At 43.1% G+C, this 22,821-nt stretch overlaps 1 protein-coding gene across 2 annotated transcripts; it reads right to left on the bottom strand.

Annotated features, from left to right (window-relative positions):
* Positions 1-502: 502 nt before the first annotated feature.
* On the bottom strand, positions 503-22,821 carry osbpl2b (oxysterol binding protein-like 2b). Of its 2 annotated transcripts, none has more exons than XM_061257855.1 (14): positions 22,635-22,821; positions 14,301-14,463; positions 13,145-13,268; positions 12,732-12,807; positions 12,392-12,526; positions 10,731-10,828; positions 9,897-10,079; positions 9,140-9,247; positions 8,801-8,890; positions 8,017-8,143; positions 7,315-7,425; positions 5,861-5,984; positions 4,217-4,307; positions 503-3,874 (listed from the first exon to the last, which is right to left on the bottom strand). In XM_061257855.1, the coding sequence occupies exons 2-14, from the start codon at positions 14,335-14,337 to the stop codon at positions 3,772-3,774; spliced, it is 1,407 nt and encodes a 468-aa protein (XP_061113839.1). In that variant the 5' UTR covers positions 14,338-14,463; positions 22,635-22,821; the 3' UTR covers positions 503-3,771. The 2 variants fall into 2 exon arrangements, with proteins under 2 accessions (XP_061113839.1, XP_061113840.1); XM_061257856.1 differs by lacking the exon at positions 22,635-22,821 and adding an exon at positions 18,971-19,106.

The raw sequence follows: 22,821 nt of genomic DNA, 5'->3' as shown, positions 1-22,821 counted from the left end.
TGTGTCATAGAACTCATTTGCGCAGGCTCCAACTAATTTCACAACCAGTGTGCCGCAAGATGAATCATTTGCCTGTTATTCAAACCAGCTGCATTAAGGACATATGCACAGAAACTTGGTTTCAATATTGTTTTATTTCTTTATAAAAGTAAAGATTTTATTTGCTGATTATACACCTAGCGAACAATCTCTCGAATTAGATAAATATTTAGAGAAAATCAAAGGTCACCTATATGACCACCCCGGTGGCCCAATGTACCCCCATGTCAATGAAATATAATTCCTTCCCCAATTTGTACACTTAAATACTATAAAAATAAAACAATTGCAAAAAAATATTGTTCTATTTATGTATAATTACTAAACAAATCTATGCGCAAAGGAGGGAAATTAAAAGGCAGCACTGTAAGGTACAACATACAAAGACAAACATTTATAAAAGGAAACCTACAAAACATTTCAGTGTTTTTTGCACTCACACAAAAAAACACACAAAGCAAAATAAAATCTATCCTTTAATGGTGGTACATTAGGGTTTTTTCATATTGCTAGTTTACAAATAACCAATTTTACATTTCATGAGACAATGATGCAGTGTATGGATGAATACAACCAGCAGTAGTGTATTTAATATTTCTGATATTTTCTCTACAGACATGTTGACAAAATGTGTTGGATACCTGTTTAGTCACTTGATATTTATTTTGTCAACAGGTAATTAACAGTTAACAGTAAGACAAGGATGAGGCACAATTAAGGAGCAATAGGTTAGCAAAGCCTAGACAGTTCCTCTGTAAATCAAAATGTTTCATTGAAACAGAAAAACATGTTCAATATCCAATGCAAGTAGGGGGAAAAGTCAATGCTTTCGGTCAAATGTCATGTTACTTATTCATTTCAGGGAAGTCAGGCACTGTATATGTTAGGGGGTAACACCTCCTTAAGAGAGAAAATGCTTACTAACAGATCTACAGTATGAACAAGAAATATCCTGCAAATGCATTTGCCTATTTGGTTTTAACCCAGTAATAGTTTGTCAATTTACATTCTACCTTCTCTTTCTCTCTCTCCCTCTCACTTTTGCGCGCGCGCACACACACACACACACACACACACACACACACACACACACACACACACACACACACACACACACACACACACACACACACACACACACACACACACACACAGAGGATGTGGGTGTTGTATTTTACAGCCAAGCAAGCTGCTAATGCAGCCATAATATATGTCCACAGTCTACTTGTTGAACAAATAAAGATTAACCAAAGTATTTATATTGTATACACCTTAATGTACAGAGACCCATAGTGATGATTTGTTGCATAGATTTGGCAATAGTTTAGATGCAAAGTATGCTTTCAGTATAATAGCTAAAATGTAACGGTTGCATGAATCATGCAAAGGACCCATTACTTTTTCCGATGAACACCAACTGAAAAAGATGAGACTACAGAGGACCAGCAGAAGTACTATTCAGTCTGTTTCGCTGTACCTTCAGGTACTGTGCAATCCATTACATATTTTAAACTGTGAACAGCAAAAAATATAAGGGTAATATAAGGATTCTGTGTACCATTACCTGCATCTGATTAAACTATGTTAATGGTCATTTTAAATGTGGCAAAAGCAGCCTGATCATATTTCACAAATAAACCCCTAATACATTTATAAATCACAATAGTGCATAAATGCTTAAAACACAAATAGTCTATTGAGTGTCTAAATGTTAATATAAATAACATCTTGAACAATTTGTCCCTGAAAATGTGGATGTACACATTGTCTCCACTGATCTAAAATAACATCCATCGAATGTTGTACTGAATTGGTTTGCTTGGGCTCACAGCTTCAGTATCAAGTCCTATAGTTCCTCTTAGACATTCTATGTACCTCTTTTAGTAAGAAACTTCACTTAACTGCTTTTTTTGTTGTTTCAGGGGAAATTACTTTCATGCCAATGACGGGTCCTCTGCAGCTTGATCAAATGTCAGTACAATGAACTTCAGACTGCCCTTAACAAAAAATACCTGTAGTCGCAAAGATGTTATGGCTTTAGTGTTTTTATATGAATAATATATCTCTCTCTCTCACTCACACACACACCACACCCATAAACACACACAAAGCAGCTTTGTCACTAAAACAAATTGTGCTATCAGAATTATTACCGTTAAGCATGCACGAGAATAATGTATATACACATTTAGTACTAACAAAGAAAAAAAAACTGAAACAATTCACAGCATGCACATTGTCCGACTGTTTAACATGATGAGTTGCGTCTGGGAGGCACACACTGCATTAGAGAGATAGTTTGAGTTATGATTAGTGTGTCAGCACATGTGGTGTGGGAGGGGGCTCAGCTCTTCATAATGAAAATACACTGAGCACCCAGCTAATCTGCCGTCCAAGCAACATTATCATTACTCCCACCACACATGAAATCTTACATCCACATACGCCACAGCTCTACAACAGAACTTGGTATCATTGAAAAGTCTGCATATATGCAAAGTGAATTCTACATACGTATGGACTCCGCTAACATACCCATTAATCCGCAAATAAACCCATAAGCATAAAACTGGCTTTAACACAGACCTATAAGGAGTGGTTGAAGTTTGAATAAACTAACATAACGTGTGTTTGGAATATGAAGGAGGAAACAGCTGGTTTGAAAAGACATTTCATTGGTGTTTTGTATGGGGCTGAAATAACATTTTTAAGTAGGGTGAAGTAAAAGTATGTCTGCCCATTTATATCGCCATTCACCATCACAGGCACAGCTCTTCATCGTAACGGTGCCAAACGTGCTATGGTTAACGACACATCAGTCATGATTGCCTAATAACTTAATATCAACGGTTCTAACCAGGCCTATAAATTGTCTCAAACTCAAACACAGAAGATGAAGATTACCTTGTAACCAAATTGGTTTTAACCATATGTTCCTGTACATACTTACTATGGTGTAATAGACTCTGCATATCTTGGTTTTTGTGCTCTTTATACAATCGTATTTATGTGAGGTTGCTGCTCCACGATTATTTTCAGTATTTAGGGTGAAGATCACAGCCAATTCATGTCACTCAATCATTCTGCAAGATAGCTCAGTGAAATAATTTCACAAGCCTGTTAGGAGGTGGCAGAGACCTTAATACTCTTTCACATTCATTTAAAGGGCAACTGTATCAACAATGCACTGAGAATGAAACAAGGAATGATTCTGAATTTCTCATACATGATTAAACAATGTTTGTTTGTCTTGTGGAGTATTGCCAAAGTGTATTGAGGGGGAAACCCTGATCTGGGAATAATGCTACATAACACCCCAACCGCACGAACGATCCACAGCATGGACCTGTTTTTGTGAATCTTCTCCATTGTGGCACAGAAGGTGGAAAACACATTCAACAGAAAGTAACACTTGACATTTGACGACTGAAGTGCATTGAATGCAGAGAGTGGTTCTGCTCAGACAGTACACAGTGCAATTATCACTCCTCTTCATCATCTCCCTACCCCACCCCAGTAAATGCATGTATATCCCTGAATTCCTCGTGTTGTTGTTGGGGTTATGTTTTAGAAATGGCTCAATAACCATGTGGGGAGGGGAGTTTGTATACAATCCATTAATTGTGCCAAACACAAAAACTACCACTTCAGAGTTCCGATTGGAGATGATATGGTGCTATGGACTCAAGAGGCTTGGACAGGGGGGGGGGGGGGGGGGGTGCTGTCCCCCCATCAGTAGATATCAGGACAGTCACTATATTTCCTATCAAAGTACCCCCCTGTGTAGATCCAGTCCTGGGACCCAATGAACGGGTTTGCGCCTGACCGGAACCACCTAGAAGACATTGAAAATTTTACAGAATGTTAAGCATGGAATTGATTGTTATTATTCAATTATTCAGTTTTTGGAATGACCGTTTGAGTTTGCAGGGCCGGTTACAAGCCAGTTCTTCAAAGTCATCTGTCAACTTATTTTACTGTAGAGGGCAGTCAATCACAATAATGAAATAGTTACAGTATGAAAGGTGTGTAACAGTACTAGCCTACCTGTTTAAGTATAAGATTACTGTTCAGTGTAAGAGGAAGAGAACCTTCTGTTAAAGTGACACCGCACCCTGAATACGCAGTAATGCGGTTACCCAGGGGAGGCGTTCAGCCGGGCGAGGTGGAGGCTCACCTGGTGGACCACTCCTGCTCGTCCTTGGCTCGCTCTTTGCGGGCTGCTCTCTGTTTCTCCTCCAACCGTTCCTTCTCTCTGCTGGCAGCGTCTGTAGAAACATGGACCTTTCAGCTCGAGATCGACCCAACGCCAATGTAATGTGAGACATAACATAGCATAAGTGTTTGTCATGGTGATTGCAGAACATACGCTTTTACACAGCAAATCTACTGAAAAGCCTTAATACAGGGCTCGTTCTATAGTTCAATGCCCCTTCAAAAAAAAAAAGAGTAGGACATTTATTTAATTAAAAAGTCATAATTTTGAATATAGTTAAATAATGTATAATGAAATAAAACATCCAACTGGCTGCTTTTGCCAGAAGCTGCATGCTTCAGGGTGTCTAATTTAAGGATATGCAGTGTCACAGGGTTAGGCAATGCACTTAACAGCCTAATCTGCACTGAAGCATCACCCACATGCAAACACTGTTGTGGTGATAAGAGTGACCACAGCTTACAGGCAATACAAGCATGCAAATACAAAGTACAGTGCATTAGCGGCTAAAACATTCACCAGGACTACTTCAGTAAATAACACTGTCCTCTAGATATTTCTACAATGATTTATTTTTATTTTTGAAATGCCTTCCCTCATTTATTCCCCAAATATTTTTGGCGTCAGTATCACCAGCTGTAATGCTGTCAGTATCCCCAGCTGTAACGCCTTCAGTATCACCAGCTGTAATGGCGTCAGTATTCCCAGCTGTAATGGCGTCAGTACCCCCAGCTGTAATGGCGTCAGTACCCCCAGCTGTAATGGCGTCAGTACCCCCAGCTGTAATGGCGTCAGTATCACCAGCAGTAAAGGCGTCAGTACCATCAGCTGTAATGGCGTCAGTATCACCAGCTGTAATGGCGTCAGTATCACCAGCTGTAATGGCGTCAGTATCACCAGCTGTAATGGCGTCAGTATCACCAGCAGTAATGGCGTCAGTATCACCAGCTGTAATGGCGTCAGTACCCCCAGCTGTAATGGCGTCAGTATCACCAGCTGTAATGGCGTCAGTATCACTAGCTGTAATGGCGTCAGTACCCCCAGCTGTAATGGCGTCAGTACCCCCAGCTGTAATGGCGTCAGTATCACCAGCTGTAATGGCGTCAGTATCACTAGCTGTAATGGTGTCAGTACCCCCAGCTGTAATGGCATCAGTATCACCAGCTGTAACGTGGTCAGTATCACCAGCTGTAACGCGGTCAGTATCACCAGCTGTAATGGCGTCAGTACCCTCTCTCGGTTCAGGGGTGTGAAACGCGATGCAGGCTCTCAGATCTCCTCTCACAGCCTGCATGCAGAGCAGGGAAATGGCGGGGGAAGACACCTCCTGCCTGAGCAAGAAGACTGTGGGCGTCTGACTGATCTGCAGCACGCTGTGGCCTAAATCTCACCCCTCCTGAGCTGTGACACAGCCAATTATGCATCGCCCTGCAGGACTGCCAGCCAGCTGACTGGACGCATCCCATCCACAAACTACAACGGAGCCATAAAACTCAACTTGAAATGGCAGTATAACCTAATTCTCAGTTCCCTTCAGAAACAGCAGGGGGCAGTGTTTACTTGCTTCTGCTTTATTGTGCTGGTGCGTCAGCAGTGTAACCGTACCCATGTCTCCATTCTCCATCGCCCTGATGTCAGGGCGCAAGCGGCAGTCCGTGGGTGACAAGACTCCCTCCATCCCTGGCTCCAGTTCGTTCAGGGTCATAGCAAAGTTGGTGAAATTGTACATCTTCAAAAGAGAGAGGAAAAATACATAAAGACAATTAATATATGAGTATAACTTTCCGTGAATTAAGGCATTGAAAATGCTTCCTAAAATTAAGGGGGTTTCTTTGTGTGCGCATGTGTGTCTGTGTATGCCAGTGTGTGTGTGTGTGTGTGTGTGTGTGAAGACTTAAGACTAAAATGAAGTCTAATAAATAGGTAATAAAGTGCTGACTGAGCGTATGTGGGGTATGAATGGCTGTAGTTAGTCTATAGTGTTCTGACCTGTGCTGAGTGTGGGGTATGAATGGCTGTAGTTAGTCTATAGTGTTCTGACCTGTGCGGAGTGCGGGATATGAATGGCTGTAGTTAGTGTTCTGACCTGCGCTGAGTGCGGGGTATGAATGGCTGTAGTTAGTGTTCTGACCTGTGCTGAGTGCGGGGTATGAATGGCTGTAGTTAGTGTTCTGACCTGTGCTGAGTGCGGGGTATGAATGGCTGTAGTTAGTGTTCTGACCTGCGCTGAGTGCGGGGTATGAATGGCTGTAGTTAGTCTATAGTGTTCTGCCCTGTGCTGAGTGCGGGGTATGAATGGCTGTAGTTAGTGTTCTGACCTGTGCTGAGTGTGGGGTATGAATGGCTGTAGTTAGTCTATAGTGTTCTGACCTGTGCTGAGTGTGGGGTATGAATGGCTGTAGTTAGTCTATAGTGTTCTGACCTGTGCTGAGTGCGGGGTATGAATGGCTGTAGTTAGTGTTCTGACCTGTGCTGAGTGTGGGGTATGAATGGCTGTAGTTAGTGTTCTGACCTGTGCTGAGTGCGGGGTATGAATGGCTGTAGTTAGTGTTCTGACCTGCGCTGAGTGCGGGGTATGAATGGCTGTAGTTAGTGTTCTGACCTGTGCTGAGTGTGGGGTATGAATGGCTGTAGTTAGTGTTCTGACCTGTGCTGAGTGCGGGGTATGAATGGCTGTAGTTAGTGTTCTGACCTGCGCTGAGTGCGGGGTATGAATGGCTGTAGTTAGTGTTCTGACCTGCGCTGAGTACGGGGTATGAATGGCTGTAGTTAGTGTTCTGACCTGTGCTGAGTGCGGGGTATGAATGGCTGTAGTTAGTGTTCTGACCTGTGCTGAGTGTGGGGTATGAATGGCTGTAGTTAGTGTTCTGACCTGCGCTGAGTGTGGGGTATGAATGGCTGTAGTTAGTGTTCTGACCTGTGCTGAGTGCGGGGTATGAATGGCTGTAGTTAGTGTTCTGACCTGCGCTGAGTGTGGGGTATGAATGGTTGTAGTTAGTCTACAGTGTTCTGACCTGCGCTGAGTGTGGGGTATGAATGGCTGTAGTTAGTGTTCTGACCTGCGCTGAGTGCGGGGGGCGTGAGGATATCCTCCAGAGCAGGGTGCTGCCGGGGATCACTGCCACCGTCTCCTGCACCTCGGGCATGTCGTCTGCATCGTCATTCTCCTCCTGCACAGACAGCCTGCACTTTAACTCACCCTTACAAATCATTCAGTATAAACCTCTTATAAAACACAAACAACAACGTGGAGTAAAGCAAGCTATTAAAGTAATACAGACTACAGGGATCAGGACCAATATTTCTATTCTACAGTACACTGTAACATACTACAAATGTACAGCTATGATATCTTGCAACAGTGCACAGAAACTACACCTAAAGCTACCACCTACAGCAATGTATAGCTACCTATAGCAATATACCTAGTTTTACCTTAACACAACCTCATATCATGTTAACTGCATAAAAAAAATTACATAGACATTCTGTATTATGAAAGGGTAGAAAAAGGACATTTTTCAAATAGAGCTTGAACAAAGCCTTTTCTGATGCAAATATTATAAAATATTGTACTGCAAGAATTCAAATGAGCATTTTACAAACCGCTTTACTGCCTAAACAAATTCAGGTGTCTCATTAACATGTTCCCAAGTTCACCACTGCTTCATAACTGCTGAAAGTTTGTCATCAATACGCTTGATACGATTATAAACAGTTAAGACCTTCTGGAAGCTTCCTGACGCAGCGGTGTAGCCCACCTGTTTGTGTTTCTTGTTGTCGCTGGCGCCCTTCTTGTCGGCCTTGCGGTGCACCTCGTAGACCTGGGGATCCACACTCCACATGCACTCTGTCCACTTCCCATAGATCACACACAGCTTCTTTTTACTGAGGACAACACAACAACACGTCCTGGACATCAGGCACAGATCTGTGTTCAGCATTCACATGCATTTTGTGTTGCCCGTGGTTATCTACAGCCCATTCAACAGTGTTAACTGAGACCCAGAGATTATTCATTTCCATGTGAACCAGTCCCATTCAGGCTCAAGCCATCGCAGTGACAATCTCATGTAATGTTCCAATGGACGCAGACCGCCACTCTGGACAAACCTCATCACTGCAAGTGACTGCACATGATTTTGATCATTCCAAATGTTGCCATCTAGGTTAAAATAACGCATAAAAACCATAAAATAACCTGTGAGAAGCGGTCCTAAAAACGAAGAACCGGGGAAACGCTGATGTAAATGACATATTTGTTTGATGACAGCCTCAAAAGGCTGGACACATTGAACATGACCCCCATGACCAACTACTGTGTGCTAATGTCGTCAGACGCGGCAGATACGGTCTGGAACGGGACTTTGTCCTGTAATGGACTGCAGAATGTAAAATTCAATAAAGTGTCAGTTGTTCTTCCCCTTCTCCCCTCTGAGGGGGAGGCTCTCTGGCAGAAGGCCAAGGTGACGGACAGGAGGAGCAGCGGTGGAGGAGATTAGCGGGAGGGTGACAGATGTAGGGAGGTGTCCAGGCCTCTCTCACCTCTTGTCCTGAATGTGGCCCTCCACTCTGTGCAGCTCCTTGCCAAACATGCCACACGGCTTGAAGTTCAGCACACACTTATCTCCAGTCCTGCCAAGCACAGGGAGGAAGGAGAACCACTTAAAGACCAACCGACATGTAAAGTGTTTTCACGTTGCTTTACTTTGCTAAAATGGTTCCGCATCAATTTTGGCTCAAAACATTATCAAGTCAACAGATTTATGATTTCTCTATATCTTTGTGTGAATCAAAAAAAATGAAATACCCCTCCTGTAGTAGAAAATACTCAAGTGTGTGTGTGCATGTGCGTGTGTATATAAAGAGTTTTACAATGCTTACTTGTGATTGAGGATCTCCACAGTTCCATACTGCTCTATCCAAAGCTTGCCTAGTATAACATTATGTACACAGCAGTATGGATTCGTCCATGTGTAAGCTTCTTTGTGCCTTCAGAGGGAAATGAAAAATGCTAATTATCAACAAGCTGGAGTCATTGTATGACACTTTTCACTCCTCACAGAAGATGATCACCAAGCAGAGGACTTGGCTGCATACAGCGTGATTTCAGAAAGCAATACTTTTCAAGATAGCGTTTGTGAATGAGAGGCTGCTGTGGTTGTAATTTAATTTCTGTCACACCCGACAGGTTTCTTGGATGATGTTTCGGCTTTCTTGCCACGGCTTTCAGAAAAAGAATACATACACATAAAGATACAAACACCCACACATCCATACACACACTACACACTACACACTACACACTACACACTACACCAGGGGTCGGCAACCCTGGTCCTGGAGAGCCGCAGGGTGTGCTGGCTTTCGTTGTTACTTGGCATTAATTGATCAATGAAAGCCGTTGATTGCACAGTTAACTCACCTCACCTGGTTTCTTGGGTCTGAATCGGTTGCTTATTTTAAGGTGGAGACGAAAGCCAGCACACCCTGCGGCTCTCCAGGACCAGGGTTGCGGACCCCTGCACTACACACCACACACCACACACCACACACCACACACCACACACCACACACCACACACCACACACACCACACACCACACACCACACACACCACACACCACACACCACACACGTACTTATGTAGTTCTAGGGTGATGGTTCCTCGGGGTTCAGCCTCCACGCTCTTGCCCCAGAACTTGAGTTTGGGGTAGATGGATCCGTGGAAGGTGAAGTCTCCGGCCAGGCCCTCTGCATGGAAAGCGCTGACGGGGGGGTGGTGACTGACCTGCTCTGAGATGAGCCTGTAGCCCTGGTCCTCCCTGGAGCATGGAGGACAATGTCAATGTCATGTTTACCAGGCCAACACATTTCTCATTCAGTCAGCAAACTGAAGCGCAATGCACATGATTTAAGCAGGATTTCCACAGTGTATACTTCAGATCTACATATAAAAACAAATATATTAACAAAAAAGATTTATGCATTTCTCATCATGTATGCCATGAGGGCACACACGTGGAGATGACTAAAGTTACTAAAGCCATTCCAATTTACAGGAGAAGAGCAAAGATTTTAAGAAGTAGTCAAGCAGCGATCAAAAGAACACAGAAAGTGTGTCACAAAGAAAGTAAGCGAACATATATATAATCCTGTCAGAACATTACACCAAAAACTTCAAAACACACCCTGGATGTAAATGTAAAACAAGGTTCCATTGAGTGTTGTAACATGCAAGAATGATTCCAGTTAGATCCACTAAAAAAGGTTTAAATTAAAGAAACATTTTAATAAAGGACCTTTTAAGACATAACATGCACCATTAGATGTCTAAGCTGTAAGGCTTTGGGTAGAATCGAAGAAGAGTGGAATGACTGCCCTTATTACATAAATAAGAGTACCCTGACGAATTGACAGGAGATAAGAGCCGCAAATGGATGTTGGATGTTGGATTTGTGGGCCGTTATTCTTACCGCAGGAGTTCGTAGGTTTCCCCCAGTAAAGGATTGAAAGGCTTTCCAGTTCTGTCCCATTGAGACGCCACAGCAGAGACAGCGAAAGCCGCTACAGCCTGAGAGAGAGCAGAGAGAGCTCATCCACTGTACATGGGATGCACACACGCATACACACACTCACACACACTCACACTCACACTCACACACTCACACACTCACACACTCACACACTCACACACTCACACACTCACACACTCACTCACTCACTCACTCACTCACTCACTCACACACACACATCCACTGTACAAGGGACTCACTCACTCACACTCACTCACACTCACTCACACTCACACTCACTCACTCACACACTCACACACACACATCCACTGTACAAGGGACTCACTCACTCACACTCACTCACACTCACTCACACACACTCACTCACACACACTCACTCACACTCACACTCACTCACTCACACTCACTCACCCACTCACCCACTCACCCACTCACCCACTCACCCACTCACCCACCCACTCACCCACTGTACATGGGACACACACACACACAAACACGCGCACACACACACACAGACACAGACACACACACACACACACACACACACACAAACACGCAAACACTCACACACACATCCACTGTACATGGGACACACACACAAACACAGACAGGCACACACACACACACACACACACACACGCGCAAACACTCACACACACACACATCCACTGTACATGGGACGCACACACACAGATAGGCACATGCAAACACTCACACACACACATCCACTGTAAATGTCCACATCCACTGTACAGCTAAAAAACCTACATTTACGTAAGCAAGTCAACACCCCAACTGCGCCCCTCTTGTGATAGATGGCTAGGACTTTTCAAACTGCAAGTTTTCCACCCACCTTTGCTGAAGCTGACAGCCGGGGTCAGAATCTCTCTCTTTAGATTAGTCTAGCTAAAATCATTTTTAATCGTTCCATTCCAGTTGCACGTTCTTTGCCCTACATTATATCTGCTATTTTAGTAGTTTTTTGTAAGGCCTACGTGCCTATGCTGTGTTAGCAACAGGTTCCCTTCTTACCCACTTCCCTTTCTGCTCTCACTATTGACCGCATCTTTTAAAATGGTGAAGTGTGGAGACAGGCCAAAAGCTGGGGTTTCATTACTCTATAATGTACTCCCAGGTCAGTCACTGCTGAACCCTTGAGCAAAGTTCTTGACCCAAATGTATAAATGGATGCTATATAAAAGCAAAATGCAATAAATTGTAAAAGTTGCACTGACTGAGGGTATCTGCTAAATTCACACTCACACTCACACTCACACTCACACTCACACTCACACTCACACTCACACTCACACTCACACTCACACTCACACTCACACTCTCAAATACACACTAACACTCACACACACACACACACACACACACACACACACACACACACACACACACACACACGCTCTCACACACTCACGCTCTCACACACTCACGCTCTCACACGCTCTCACACACTCTCACACACTCTCACACACTCTCACACACTCTCACACACTCTCACACACTCTCACACACTCTCACACACTCTCACACACTCTCACACACTCTCACACACTCTCACACACTCTCACACACACACGGTGTCTGACCTGCATCCGCTCTAGAGAGTTGGGCAGGGAGCAGGCCTTGTGGATGAGGTAAGTGTGTTCCATGTACTCTGTGATGCGCTGCAGGAAGCTGAGCGGCTCGTTGAACACGATCGGCATCGTGATCTTAGACAGCTCCTGCGCCAAGACGACCACGATGACAACCATGACAAACACAAAAAGAGGGTAAGGTTCAATCGCTGGAATACGCACAACCGGTTACATTGATAACGCAAACACACCTTCAGATTACGATAACTGCATAACTCCTTTTTTAGATCGAAGAGATTCATTTAAGCATTAGTCAGTGCATAGGCATTCCACAGGTCCTTTAATATCTTACCAGCCCAATGCATTTCTTTAGTATTCCCCACACGCTGAAGTTGTTCCTGGAGAACATTGGCGCAGGTAAGGTTGTCCTATAAGAAATGAATACACAAACACATACATAACATACATTAACAGCATTCAAATGCACAATTATATTGAAAAATATTCAATATGGAACACAACTGAGAAGAAAAAGCCACACTGTGAGTTTAGCTTCACGTGTGTGTTTCTGCAAGGTGTATGTTCCTGTAGTACTCATAAAGAGTGCACACAGAGGCAGGAAGGCCACACTGTGGGTTAAGCTCCATGCCTGTGTTTCTGTGAGGTCTATGTTCTTGTTTTACTCAAAGAGCGTACGCAGAGGCGGGAAGGCCACGCAGGGCGTGCTGCAGACGCAGGGCGGACACACCTGGAATCTCACCCTACCTGCGTTTCTTGATTCCATTCTCCTGTGGCGCCGTGCCATTGTTTTTCTGCACGCCGTCGAACACGATCGCATCTTTAAAGCTGGCCTCTGACGTTCCCTCACAGGACTCGTCCGAATCCAAGCCTGCCGGACAGAGGGAAGTACAAAGTCACAGAGAAAAACAGCATACAACCACATAAAAAAGGAACCAACCACAGAACAGACAAGCATTTCGAAAAAAGTCAATGACACAATTCCTTTGTCTTTATGACAAGCAAGATGTATTTTTTTGAAAATAAACATCACCTTGCTATGCATTTTTTGTTTTTTAAAAAGGTCTTCTGCAATTGAGATTTTATTATAAAACATCTATCAATCCATCCATTCTCTGTCAATCCATCCATCCATCAATCAATTCATCTATCCATCAATCAATCAACTGTATCTATCTATTCATTATTACCCAACACATTTAAGAAGTGCATGAGGTTCAAAATCATATCAAAACAAATGTTAAATGCTTGCAATCTTTAAAATAAGCATCCCTCAAAAACAAGTTTCCCAAAAAACACATTAAATAATAGATGATGTTTTTTGAGCGGTGTGTGGTGGCAAAAGGTGAGGGCATTAATTTCAATATAAATAAATCATCAACCGATAAATAATTCAATCAGCCCAGTCATTTAGCACTTCTCATTGGCCTTCTAAGAAATATATTATATACTTAATAACACACGATATATCCCCCTACTCCTTCCAAGTGCTTTTTATACAGACTCACACCATGACAGCGATAACAAAATCTATTACCCGACAAGAATAGACTGCTGTATTATTCACGCAATCACAAAGATGGAGTAAGGTGACCCAGTGGATTAACCCTGCTGCATAACCCAGACCCAGGAGGATATTACCGTTGCCCTGTGACCTGCAGCGCACTTTACCATCCTACTTAACCTTTCACGATCAAATAAAAAAGAAGAATGGATCTTCAATAGACCCTAATCTCTGAAAACGGCAATAATTAATTAACTTGCCCTGTTCTCCAAGCAATGGCCTGGAGATGAAGTGAGAGCCACCATAGAAGATGCAGTGACTATGCGGTGAGACAAACATCCCTTCAAGGGAATATCTGATGGAAAAACGTCGCGGCGAATGGAGGAGTTTAAAGCTTACCTGTGACGGCGTCGTAGAACTCGTCTTCATTGCTCATTTTAGAAAGCAAAGCCGGGCCCTCTTCCTGCGTGTAACTGCTCTAGCACATCGTCCTTCCTGCTGAGGGCTGTCCCTTACGCTTCAGGTTCCCAAGCCACCCAACAAAGCACGAAACCAAGGAGATCTAGGACAAAAGACAGCAACACACTGGAAACACAGGCAAGGAGCGAGGTAAACACAGAGATGCCTGCCTTCAGCACTTCCATTGTTCTTTTGCGTAGGCAGCCACAATAACTGCGACCCTCGCTTGATGGCCAACTTTCCTGCAGAGCTGGCTCTAGGATTTTGGTGGCCCTAAACCACGAGTAACCGGGGGCAGCAGGTTGCAGACCAGGGGGCCTGAAGAAGCAATCATGAACCGGGGGGTGAGGTTGTCGGTGATCACAGACCCGGGAAACCGGCATAGGAACAAGCACATCGAAAAAGCCATTGCACTCTCTAAAAACTGCCGAATTAAAATATTTCCCTCCAAAAAAACTACAAATAACTAAAACTCGAACAGTGCGACCCATGGTTGTGACCCTAAATGACTACAGAGAGTGTTTATGCCAGCAGTCGGCTCTGCTTACACAGCAGGAGTACATTGCAGTCGTGTTCACTTCACCATTAAAACTAATTACCACTTCTGCTAAAGGTGAAGTCTGCCACTGTACTGAACCCACTGACACCAGTGACATTGCTGATATGTATGTGAGTACACGTGTACACGTTTCAAACGGAAATCTTCATTTCACGAGTGATGGTTCGTGCCCGGCGACTGACAGCCACTGGTGTGAACCTACAGTAGCACACTAACACTGCTCCACCTTGAACAAGGTTATTAACTCCAATTCGGTCACATTACCAGGTAACAGAATGGCATCATGCAATCATTACTAAACATAGAAAGCCACAATCACTACAATATTGTGGGAAAAGTGGGAAGATGAATGCTGGAACAGTGGACGCCTCAGAGTAAAATGGGAGCTACTGCCCTCCTGCTCTGCTATGTGCACTAAGATCAGCTGACATTTTCCTGAGGGCACTCCATAGACATTCTGCCAGACACATTAAAAAAAACAAAAAAACAAGAAAACATTGCAGTCCATCAAATCAGACTGTCACCTTTTCAGCATTATTGTCGCATTGCAGTGGGAAACATGAATCCAGTGAACTCCCATCTAGCGTTGTGCTACAGTCGCAAGTACAATGACATCACGCTCAAAGCAATGCGAAAACAGTGAACACGGTTTACAAATGAAACGCTACTTTGTGAGACAGTGTTTCTGGGTGTGCAGTGTTCAGGACTGGGGAAGAATAGCCTGCATTGTCTGTAATGTACCGTGTAGATGCATTTTTTCCAGGAAGACGTGGGAACCTTACTGAGTTTGCCAGGTGGACTACATGGTTTTAATATGACACATATTTAGGCAGTCTGTTGCATGAATATCAACAAAAAGAGATTTATGCTGCTGCAGACCTATGAACAGTATAGGAGATGAGTGTGATGAGATCCCAAGCCTTCATTTCACTGATTTCAATGAAAAAACAGAACAGTTCACGCATTTTGTATTAATGCTTATAAAAATATAATTACAGAGAGAACAGCTTCCTGGGCTTTCTTAGATAAGTATAGTACATACAGCTAATGACAAAGTACACAATGTAAAACAACTACTGATTGATTGATTGTGATTTTTAAACTAAGCTCCACATTAATTATCAGCATCACACTTTTGTGGTGCTACGACTGCTAGCTGTGTAATGCACTTGGTAACTGGGAAATGTATGGAAATGGAAAAACAATGTAGCCTAATTAAAATAAAAAAGCAACGGCAGTTTCCCGTAAGCTGCTTCCCTAAATGTCTGTCACTCACCCTGCCCCTGGCCTTCAGGCAACCGGACCTGCACCTGGCTGGCAGTGCAGTTTATACAGTATGACAAATAATACTATAAGCAGTCTGCATTTAGTGAGTGCAGTGGAAAGTTCGTATAGGCTAGGTGATCAGGGCTGGTAAGGGTCAGGTCAGGGTACATGAATGGTGGCTATAGTTAGAGGATTAGCCTAAATAAAACTCCTCTCACATTGTTTTGCTCAGTTCTGATGCTGCAGCCGTGCAAAAAGCTGAAAGTGGGCATTACATTACATTACATGGGCGTTGCTCTTTGCAGACTCGCCCAGCTGGGTGGCGTGGGACTGGGTGAAGGGCGGGGCTGTACTGTACACGGCCCCCGCCCCGTCCATGTGCAGCTCAGACATGCCCTTTGGACTCAATCCACAGTACAAACATCAGCTTATCCAGCCAATCCCTCTAATGTACAGGCCATACCAGTGACAGCACCAGGCCCATAAACATACCACTGTCTACTGATGAGAACAGCCCTTTTGTTCATTCCTGGACCTGGAATTTGCCTGTAATCTGAAGGAGTATAGGTACACACACCGTATTGACAGACTTTGTTCTTTAAACCACCCTGAACGTCTTTATTGAACTGCAGATTCTGAGATGCTCTCCAACATGTTGTGTGTGTGAAAAACGGAAATGATTGTTGACCAGAGCATTGGCCAGAGGCCTGTACTTGTTCCTCTCAGGGTGACCTGTACACTCAAGGTCACGTGCGCTTTCACGTTCATTACTGCCTGGTCTGAAAACGCCTCCTACTGTAGAACTGAGTTCATGGACAAACGGCAGCAAAAAATGTTTTTGCTTTTGGTCATCACAACACGCTGAAGAATAGGAGTTTCGACATTTGAAAAGCGTTGCTATAGATTCCATTCGCGTAAAAATGCAACCATGCAAAAATAAACCAATTATGTAACGCTGTGAGTTAACAACCATCACCTGAATTCCTTACATAACAAAATATTTCCCCTTTTGATCGGCCTGATTTCCTTTGTGTTCAAGAACACTATGACCTCAAATGTGAACCATGGGTCACGGCACAAAGCACTGCTGAAAAATGTTGTACTAATTACACAACCTGTTTACTGGTTACAGGGCAACCCTAAGCATGGTTTAACAAAGCCCTGTAAAACCTGTATGACAAATAACAATTCCAATGTGAGACCTTTTGAATATCTACACACACTCAGCAAGCACTTGATTAGGCATTTAATAGACTTATTTAATAGAAATATTGGTCTTCTGCTGCTGTAGCCTACAGGTTTGACATGTTGTGTGTTCAGAGATGCTCTTCAGCACACAACTGTTGTAACGTGTGGTTATTTTCATTACTGTCACCTTCCTGTCAGCTTCAACCAGCCTGGCCATTCTCCACTGACCTCTCAAGGAGTTTATGACTGCACAACTGCTGCTCACTGGATGTTCTTTGTTTTTTGCCCCATTCTCTGCAAACTCTGTTGTGCAGGAAAATCAGAAGAGCTCAGCCGTTTTTGAGATGCTAAAAGCACCCTCCGGCACCAACAATCATGCCACAGTCAAAGTCACGTAGATCACATTTCTTCCCCATTCTGACATTTGGCCCGAAAAACATCTGAACCTCTTGACCATGTCTGCATGCTTTTATGCTGCCACATGATTGGCTGATTAAATATTTGCATTTAAAAGCTGGTGTACAGGTCTACCTAATAAAGTGCTCAGTGAGTGCATATGCCAAATTCATTCTGCGTCAAAATGATGATGGTTGTCACACGGAAGATTGGGCTAGGGGTTAAGGTTGAAGCCAGGTCAACAACCAAGGGCTGAGGGGCTGAATGCATGACTCTCATTGTCAGAAAGTTCTGATACAGTAAATCAACCCCAATACCTTCTATTGGTGGCACAATAAAACTGTAGTGTTCTCTCAATTTCTCTCTGACACTCAAAAGCAAGAGCAACGTACTGTGGTACAGTGCAGCATATGGAATTACCTTCTGAACTCAGAAGATACAATGCCCTCTGATACAGTGAATGTTGGAGCCCGGGGAACACAATGCTACAAAGTCTACTGGTATCAAGGGGCGAACTAACCCAAGGTCCACCGTACCTCATTGTACCGCTTTTTGGAATCAAACTATACTCTCGTCTTGTGACTGAAAATGTTCTAAATGTGGCTTTTGTACTCAATGCTACACATGACATCCCTGGCAAAGATAAACAAAGTTTATAAATGATTCTGATTCGATTTGATGGGCTGAGCTTTTCCAAATAAGTTTTGAAGGCTGCTTGATGGCTGGGGCTTGTGACAGTACTGAGCAGCACAAAAACAATGCAATGCAAACATTGGTAAACATGTCATGTATTGCGCTCTGCACAGACATACAGAATAAAACAGTTGACAATATATGGTGGTTCTCCGGAGAGGCTGGTAACCACGCATTTGCAATGGATGAGGCGAAATACCTGATACAAGAACAGAGTTAACTGGATGCACGGTGCTACATGTTGGACAGCCAATAAATAATATTCCCCTCATAGCAACAGCTCACTTTTCTGGAGATATGACAGAAGCAAGGCCCGCAAGGCTGCACATTAACAGCGAAAGTATTAAAGTAACCAAACTGCCGCAAATAAACTGCCGAAACAAAAAGAATACCTTACTCAACCCTTACTGAAAAACCAACCTTTCTCCAACATAAGAACAAAACCACACAATTCATGGACACGAAACGCACAGCACGCATTTATATAATTACGGCGGCAGCGCCTTACCCATCCAACCAAGTGAAAATCTTTACGGCAGTTTAGTCCTCTGTGCTGACTGGTAAACAACATCCTCCGCCGGCAGAGAGAGGAGGAAGAAAGCAAAGATGCGGGAGGGTGAGCGTGTGAAATGCAGCGGTCTGGCCGGGCGCGCGAACGTGCAGTTTGTCTGCAGAATCACGGCTGTCACGTTCGGCAGTCTGACAGCTCATTTGAATAGAATCTGGTTCTGCGGGCCGAGTCACATACAGTATGAACACTGACAATAGCAGGACCGACAAGCCCGGGCAGTAGCTCATTCAGAGATAATGCTCAGTGTGTAAACATATATTCAAAATGCCGCTGTGTGTACATGTGTTTGTCTGAGTGTGCCTATAGGAGAAAATTAGGAGGGCACCCTGTAAACTTGAACTGAACTGAACACTGAGGCCAAGAGCCTATCGACTGCATATTTCTCTGCGGATTGCAGTAACTGCAAAAGTGTGAAAATGCACAGATATTCCAACCGCACATCAAAGTTCACAAGTGGATAGTTAGGCTCATACTGTACTCTATTAAACTCGAAAAGATCCAAAAGAGCAGCTTGAAGACCCATTCAAGAAAATCTGGATTCTGCTCTTGACAACCACTGAGCCCTTGATGAGTACATTTGGCATATACTAGAACTGAGAGCACAGATATGTCAAACAGAGCAGAGTGGATAATATTCAAACAAGTAGGCCTATTTCATAATTTCCTTTCCTCCTAATTTAATATCATTCCTATATAGAGTATACAATAAGACGCAGTATGCAACTGGAGGTAATTTTGATTTTCAAAAAGTTATATGGAACACAGGACAATACGGAGTGTGGTGGTAACAGCATGGTGCTAATTCCAGCAAGAATGGCAACTGTTTGTTCAATTCTACCACTTACCAGTCAATTTGGAACCAGCCACTCATCTTTCCACTGTGCAGCAGTGGCATAAGCCGTTCCTGTTTGGCATGAGGAGCTGCACTTTGTACATATCATTATTAGAAAGAACATTTCATAATGCCTAACCTGCCACCAAACGCCATTGAAAAGATTTGTTTCAAAGTAGTGAAGTGGAAAAATACAGAATCCAACCCTTACTTCAGTTAGGTACGCCTGCTATCAAAAGCAAAGATACTTGAAAGAAAGGCTGTATGTTTTGCAATCAACTGACAAAATTTATCAAAAGAGTTGAACTTTTGCCAAATGTCCCAATCGTCAAATCGATATGAAATGCTATGCCTAGATTCAGCCAACTTTCAAACTTTAAAAACACACTTTCCCATAAGGAATGTCAGGCACCTTGTTTTAGAGTGACAGACAAGAAACTTAATTGGCAGAACATGAAAGGTCCAAGAGGGTTCAAAAAACAGTGCATGCAATATTCTAAAGCCGAAATGAGTCAGCTTGCTTCTACATGCGGCTAGTCTGTGCAAGCAATTTCATCGATTTTTCAGGAAAGTTTCCCAATAGGCAACTCCTGCCATTTTGTGAAGTGAACTGTGGTACATTAGTCTATGGGCATCACTAAATCCTATCAATAATAATAATAGTGATAATAATAACAATAATAGCCTTACTCGTAGGTAATAATGAAAATTTAATTTTGGGAATATTACGCCAGTGCCAGCACCACCACAAATCAATGTGGGATCATGAGGTCAAGACTGTAATATATACTGAAACTGAGTCCCTGTGTTATTGAACCAGACATTCCATCACAGGAACTCCTGAAGTTCAACTATTCCAACTGCAACTGAAAGTTCTGTCCAACACAGGAAGGAATGCAGAGTAAGCAGTCTGCAGAGTGACAGTGTTTCTGAATCCACTGTGCTGGCTGGGGTACTGAGCTCGTCCTTTTAATGTGACTTTTGCAAACACACATTTAGAATTATCAGTGATAATTCTGAAACTGATGCAACTATTCCACCTGACATTAGAGGCGAGTTGTGATGTTCTTTCATATTGGGCTCATACCCTTCTAATACACATTTGATTGTAATAAAAAATGAATGAGATATTATAATTCTTAAATCTGACCTACATCTGAGGTCATATTAATGTATTCAAGGGATAATACTGCAAACCAACATCATGTAACAGTAGGTAAAGCAGGATTATTGTTCCAAATACAGGAACATTCTACTGTGAAAGGCATTTAGGAGGTCAGAGAGAAATATACAATGTCAATATGGTCATTATGAGTTATGAATTGTTCGTTGGATCACATACTGTATTATTTTATATGTTGTATTAGCTGCTTGCTAAAGGTTTTTGGATGCGAGTCACTTGGATGCTGAACTTAAGAAAACCAAGTTAATGAAAAATATCCATTACAGACCAGCTTCAAACCATCAATTTAAGATCTCCCATGCAGTACAGAACACAAAATTGAGCACAATGAGTGAATGCATTTTTACACGGGGAAAAGTCTAACTGTTAAATACAAAGGGTCTGTGTATAGCGAATGTCTCTAGTTGTTATTCATCGCATCCATAACAGTAACAGTAACAGTGTGTACTAAATTACTTCCTCGTAAAAAGGGAGAAGGGGTGGAAATGAACTTCTTAGAAAATGCTTTTGCTCCGAATTAAATGAGTGGAAAAGTGCCTTTTTCGGATAGGTCACTCATTCTTGCCAGTCAATATGCAGTTAACTAGCAGAGCAAAAACATCACACCTGTTTTTTAACCCATTATTGATGTAAAAAGAAGGCAGCTCGCCAACACGCTAACCATTCAATATCGTGTCATATAACCTACAGTAGCTATATTTTCGTGTAGCGAGGACAAACTAGTCTCAGCTCATCTCATCTCAGTCACGAATATGTACTCGTGTCGGGTCGAAGGTCTAGCTGGTATGAGCCGCAAAGTTATGTTGGCGATACAATTTAACAAAGTTGCGAACTTGTTCACTAGCTAGAGACTGCAAGGTGCATACTTTATCAATATAACGTTAGGCTACATACTAGCAAAAACGATCGGTAGCTCACATTTCCTAAACCGGTTAAAAAGGATACCACTTGGGAAGAAAGCCATCATAGTCAAACACAAGATTCACAAAGCCTCAGTTAGTTAACGTATCTGGAATATGTTAGCTACTTTAGCTATCTACCACGTCGTTAAGTTATCAGTTAGATAACTAACTCAGAGCTATAGCTAGCTAATTCCAGATGTGAACTTAGTCTACTGAAAATGATCAATGCAATTCGGCTCAGCCTGAAACGAAGTCTCACTTGGACGTGTAACGTTAGCTAGCTAGCTTACCCGCAGCAAGTCCTATCCCATTTAGTGCTAGCTAACTTGGGCTAGAAAAGTAAAACTGCTTGCTAGATAACGTTATGAAACGAACTAGCTAGCAACGTCCGTTCTGGCTTGTCTTAGTGCACCTGAAACCACGGTACTAGCTCTTTGGTGTTGACAGGGTAGCCACAGTATGGTAGAGGACCAAATTAGGCAAACATAACTTATTAGCCAGTTAAGCTATCTGAGGGTATTGCTAGCTAGCTGGCTATTCTAGCTAATGGAGGTTGCATATTTAGGTATAGTTAGCACCTAGAGCCAGAAATAGTCTTGGATTAAGCAAATGGCTGATCTTTGAAGAACCTTGACCACGCCCGGGAAAATGTCATATATTGCTATAAATAAATGTAGTTATTACCTGTGAGGCTCCGAAGTCCGATGGCGTTTTTATTTATCCGACAGGACAACACCAAAACTGGACACCACCAGTGAACTGACACAGAGGCGGAAGTGGGTAACAAGGACGATCTCACTGACACGTCCTGCAACCTATCGCGTTTCAGAGAAAGGACCGCCTGATTCCTGCACAAACGTCTGCAGGTGAG

This window comes from Conger conger, chromosome 10, assembly GCF_963514075.1.
Source record: "Conger conger chromosome 10, fConCon1.1, whole genome shotgun sequence".
NCBI classification, from domain to species: Eukaryota; Metazoa; Chordata; class Actinopteri; order Anguilliformes; family Congridae; genus Conger; species Conger conger.
Note: the sequence above shows the minus strand (reverse complement) of the source record. Positions and strands in the feature narration are given on the sequence as shown.

What these genes read in the sequence shown, in the direction of transcription:
- osbpl2b (XM_061257855.1), bottom strand. Translation starts at nt 14,337, where the DNA reads ATGAGCAATGAAGACGAGTTCTACGACGCCGTCACAG. An exon ending in GTTCTACGACGCCGTCACAG is followed by an intron (nt 13,269 to 14,300) that starts GTAAGCTTTAAA and finishes TCTGTCCGGCAG; the next exon opens with GCTTGGATTCGGACGAGTCC. An exon ending in GCCCCCCGCACTCAGCGCAG is followed by an intron (nt 5,985 to 7,314) that starts GTCAGAACACTA and finishes TCTCTTTTGAAG; the next exon opens with ATGTACAATTTCACCAACTT.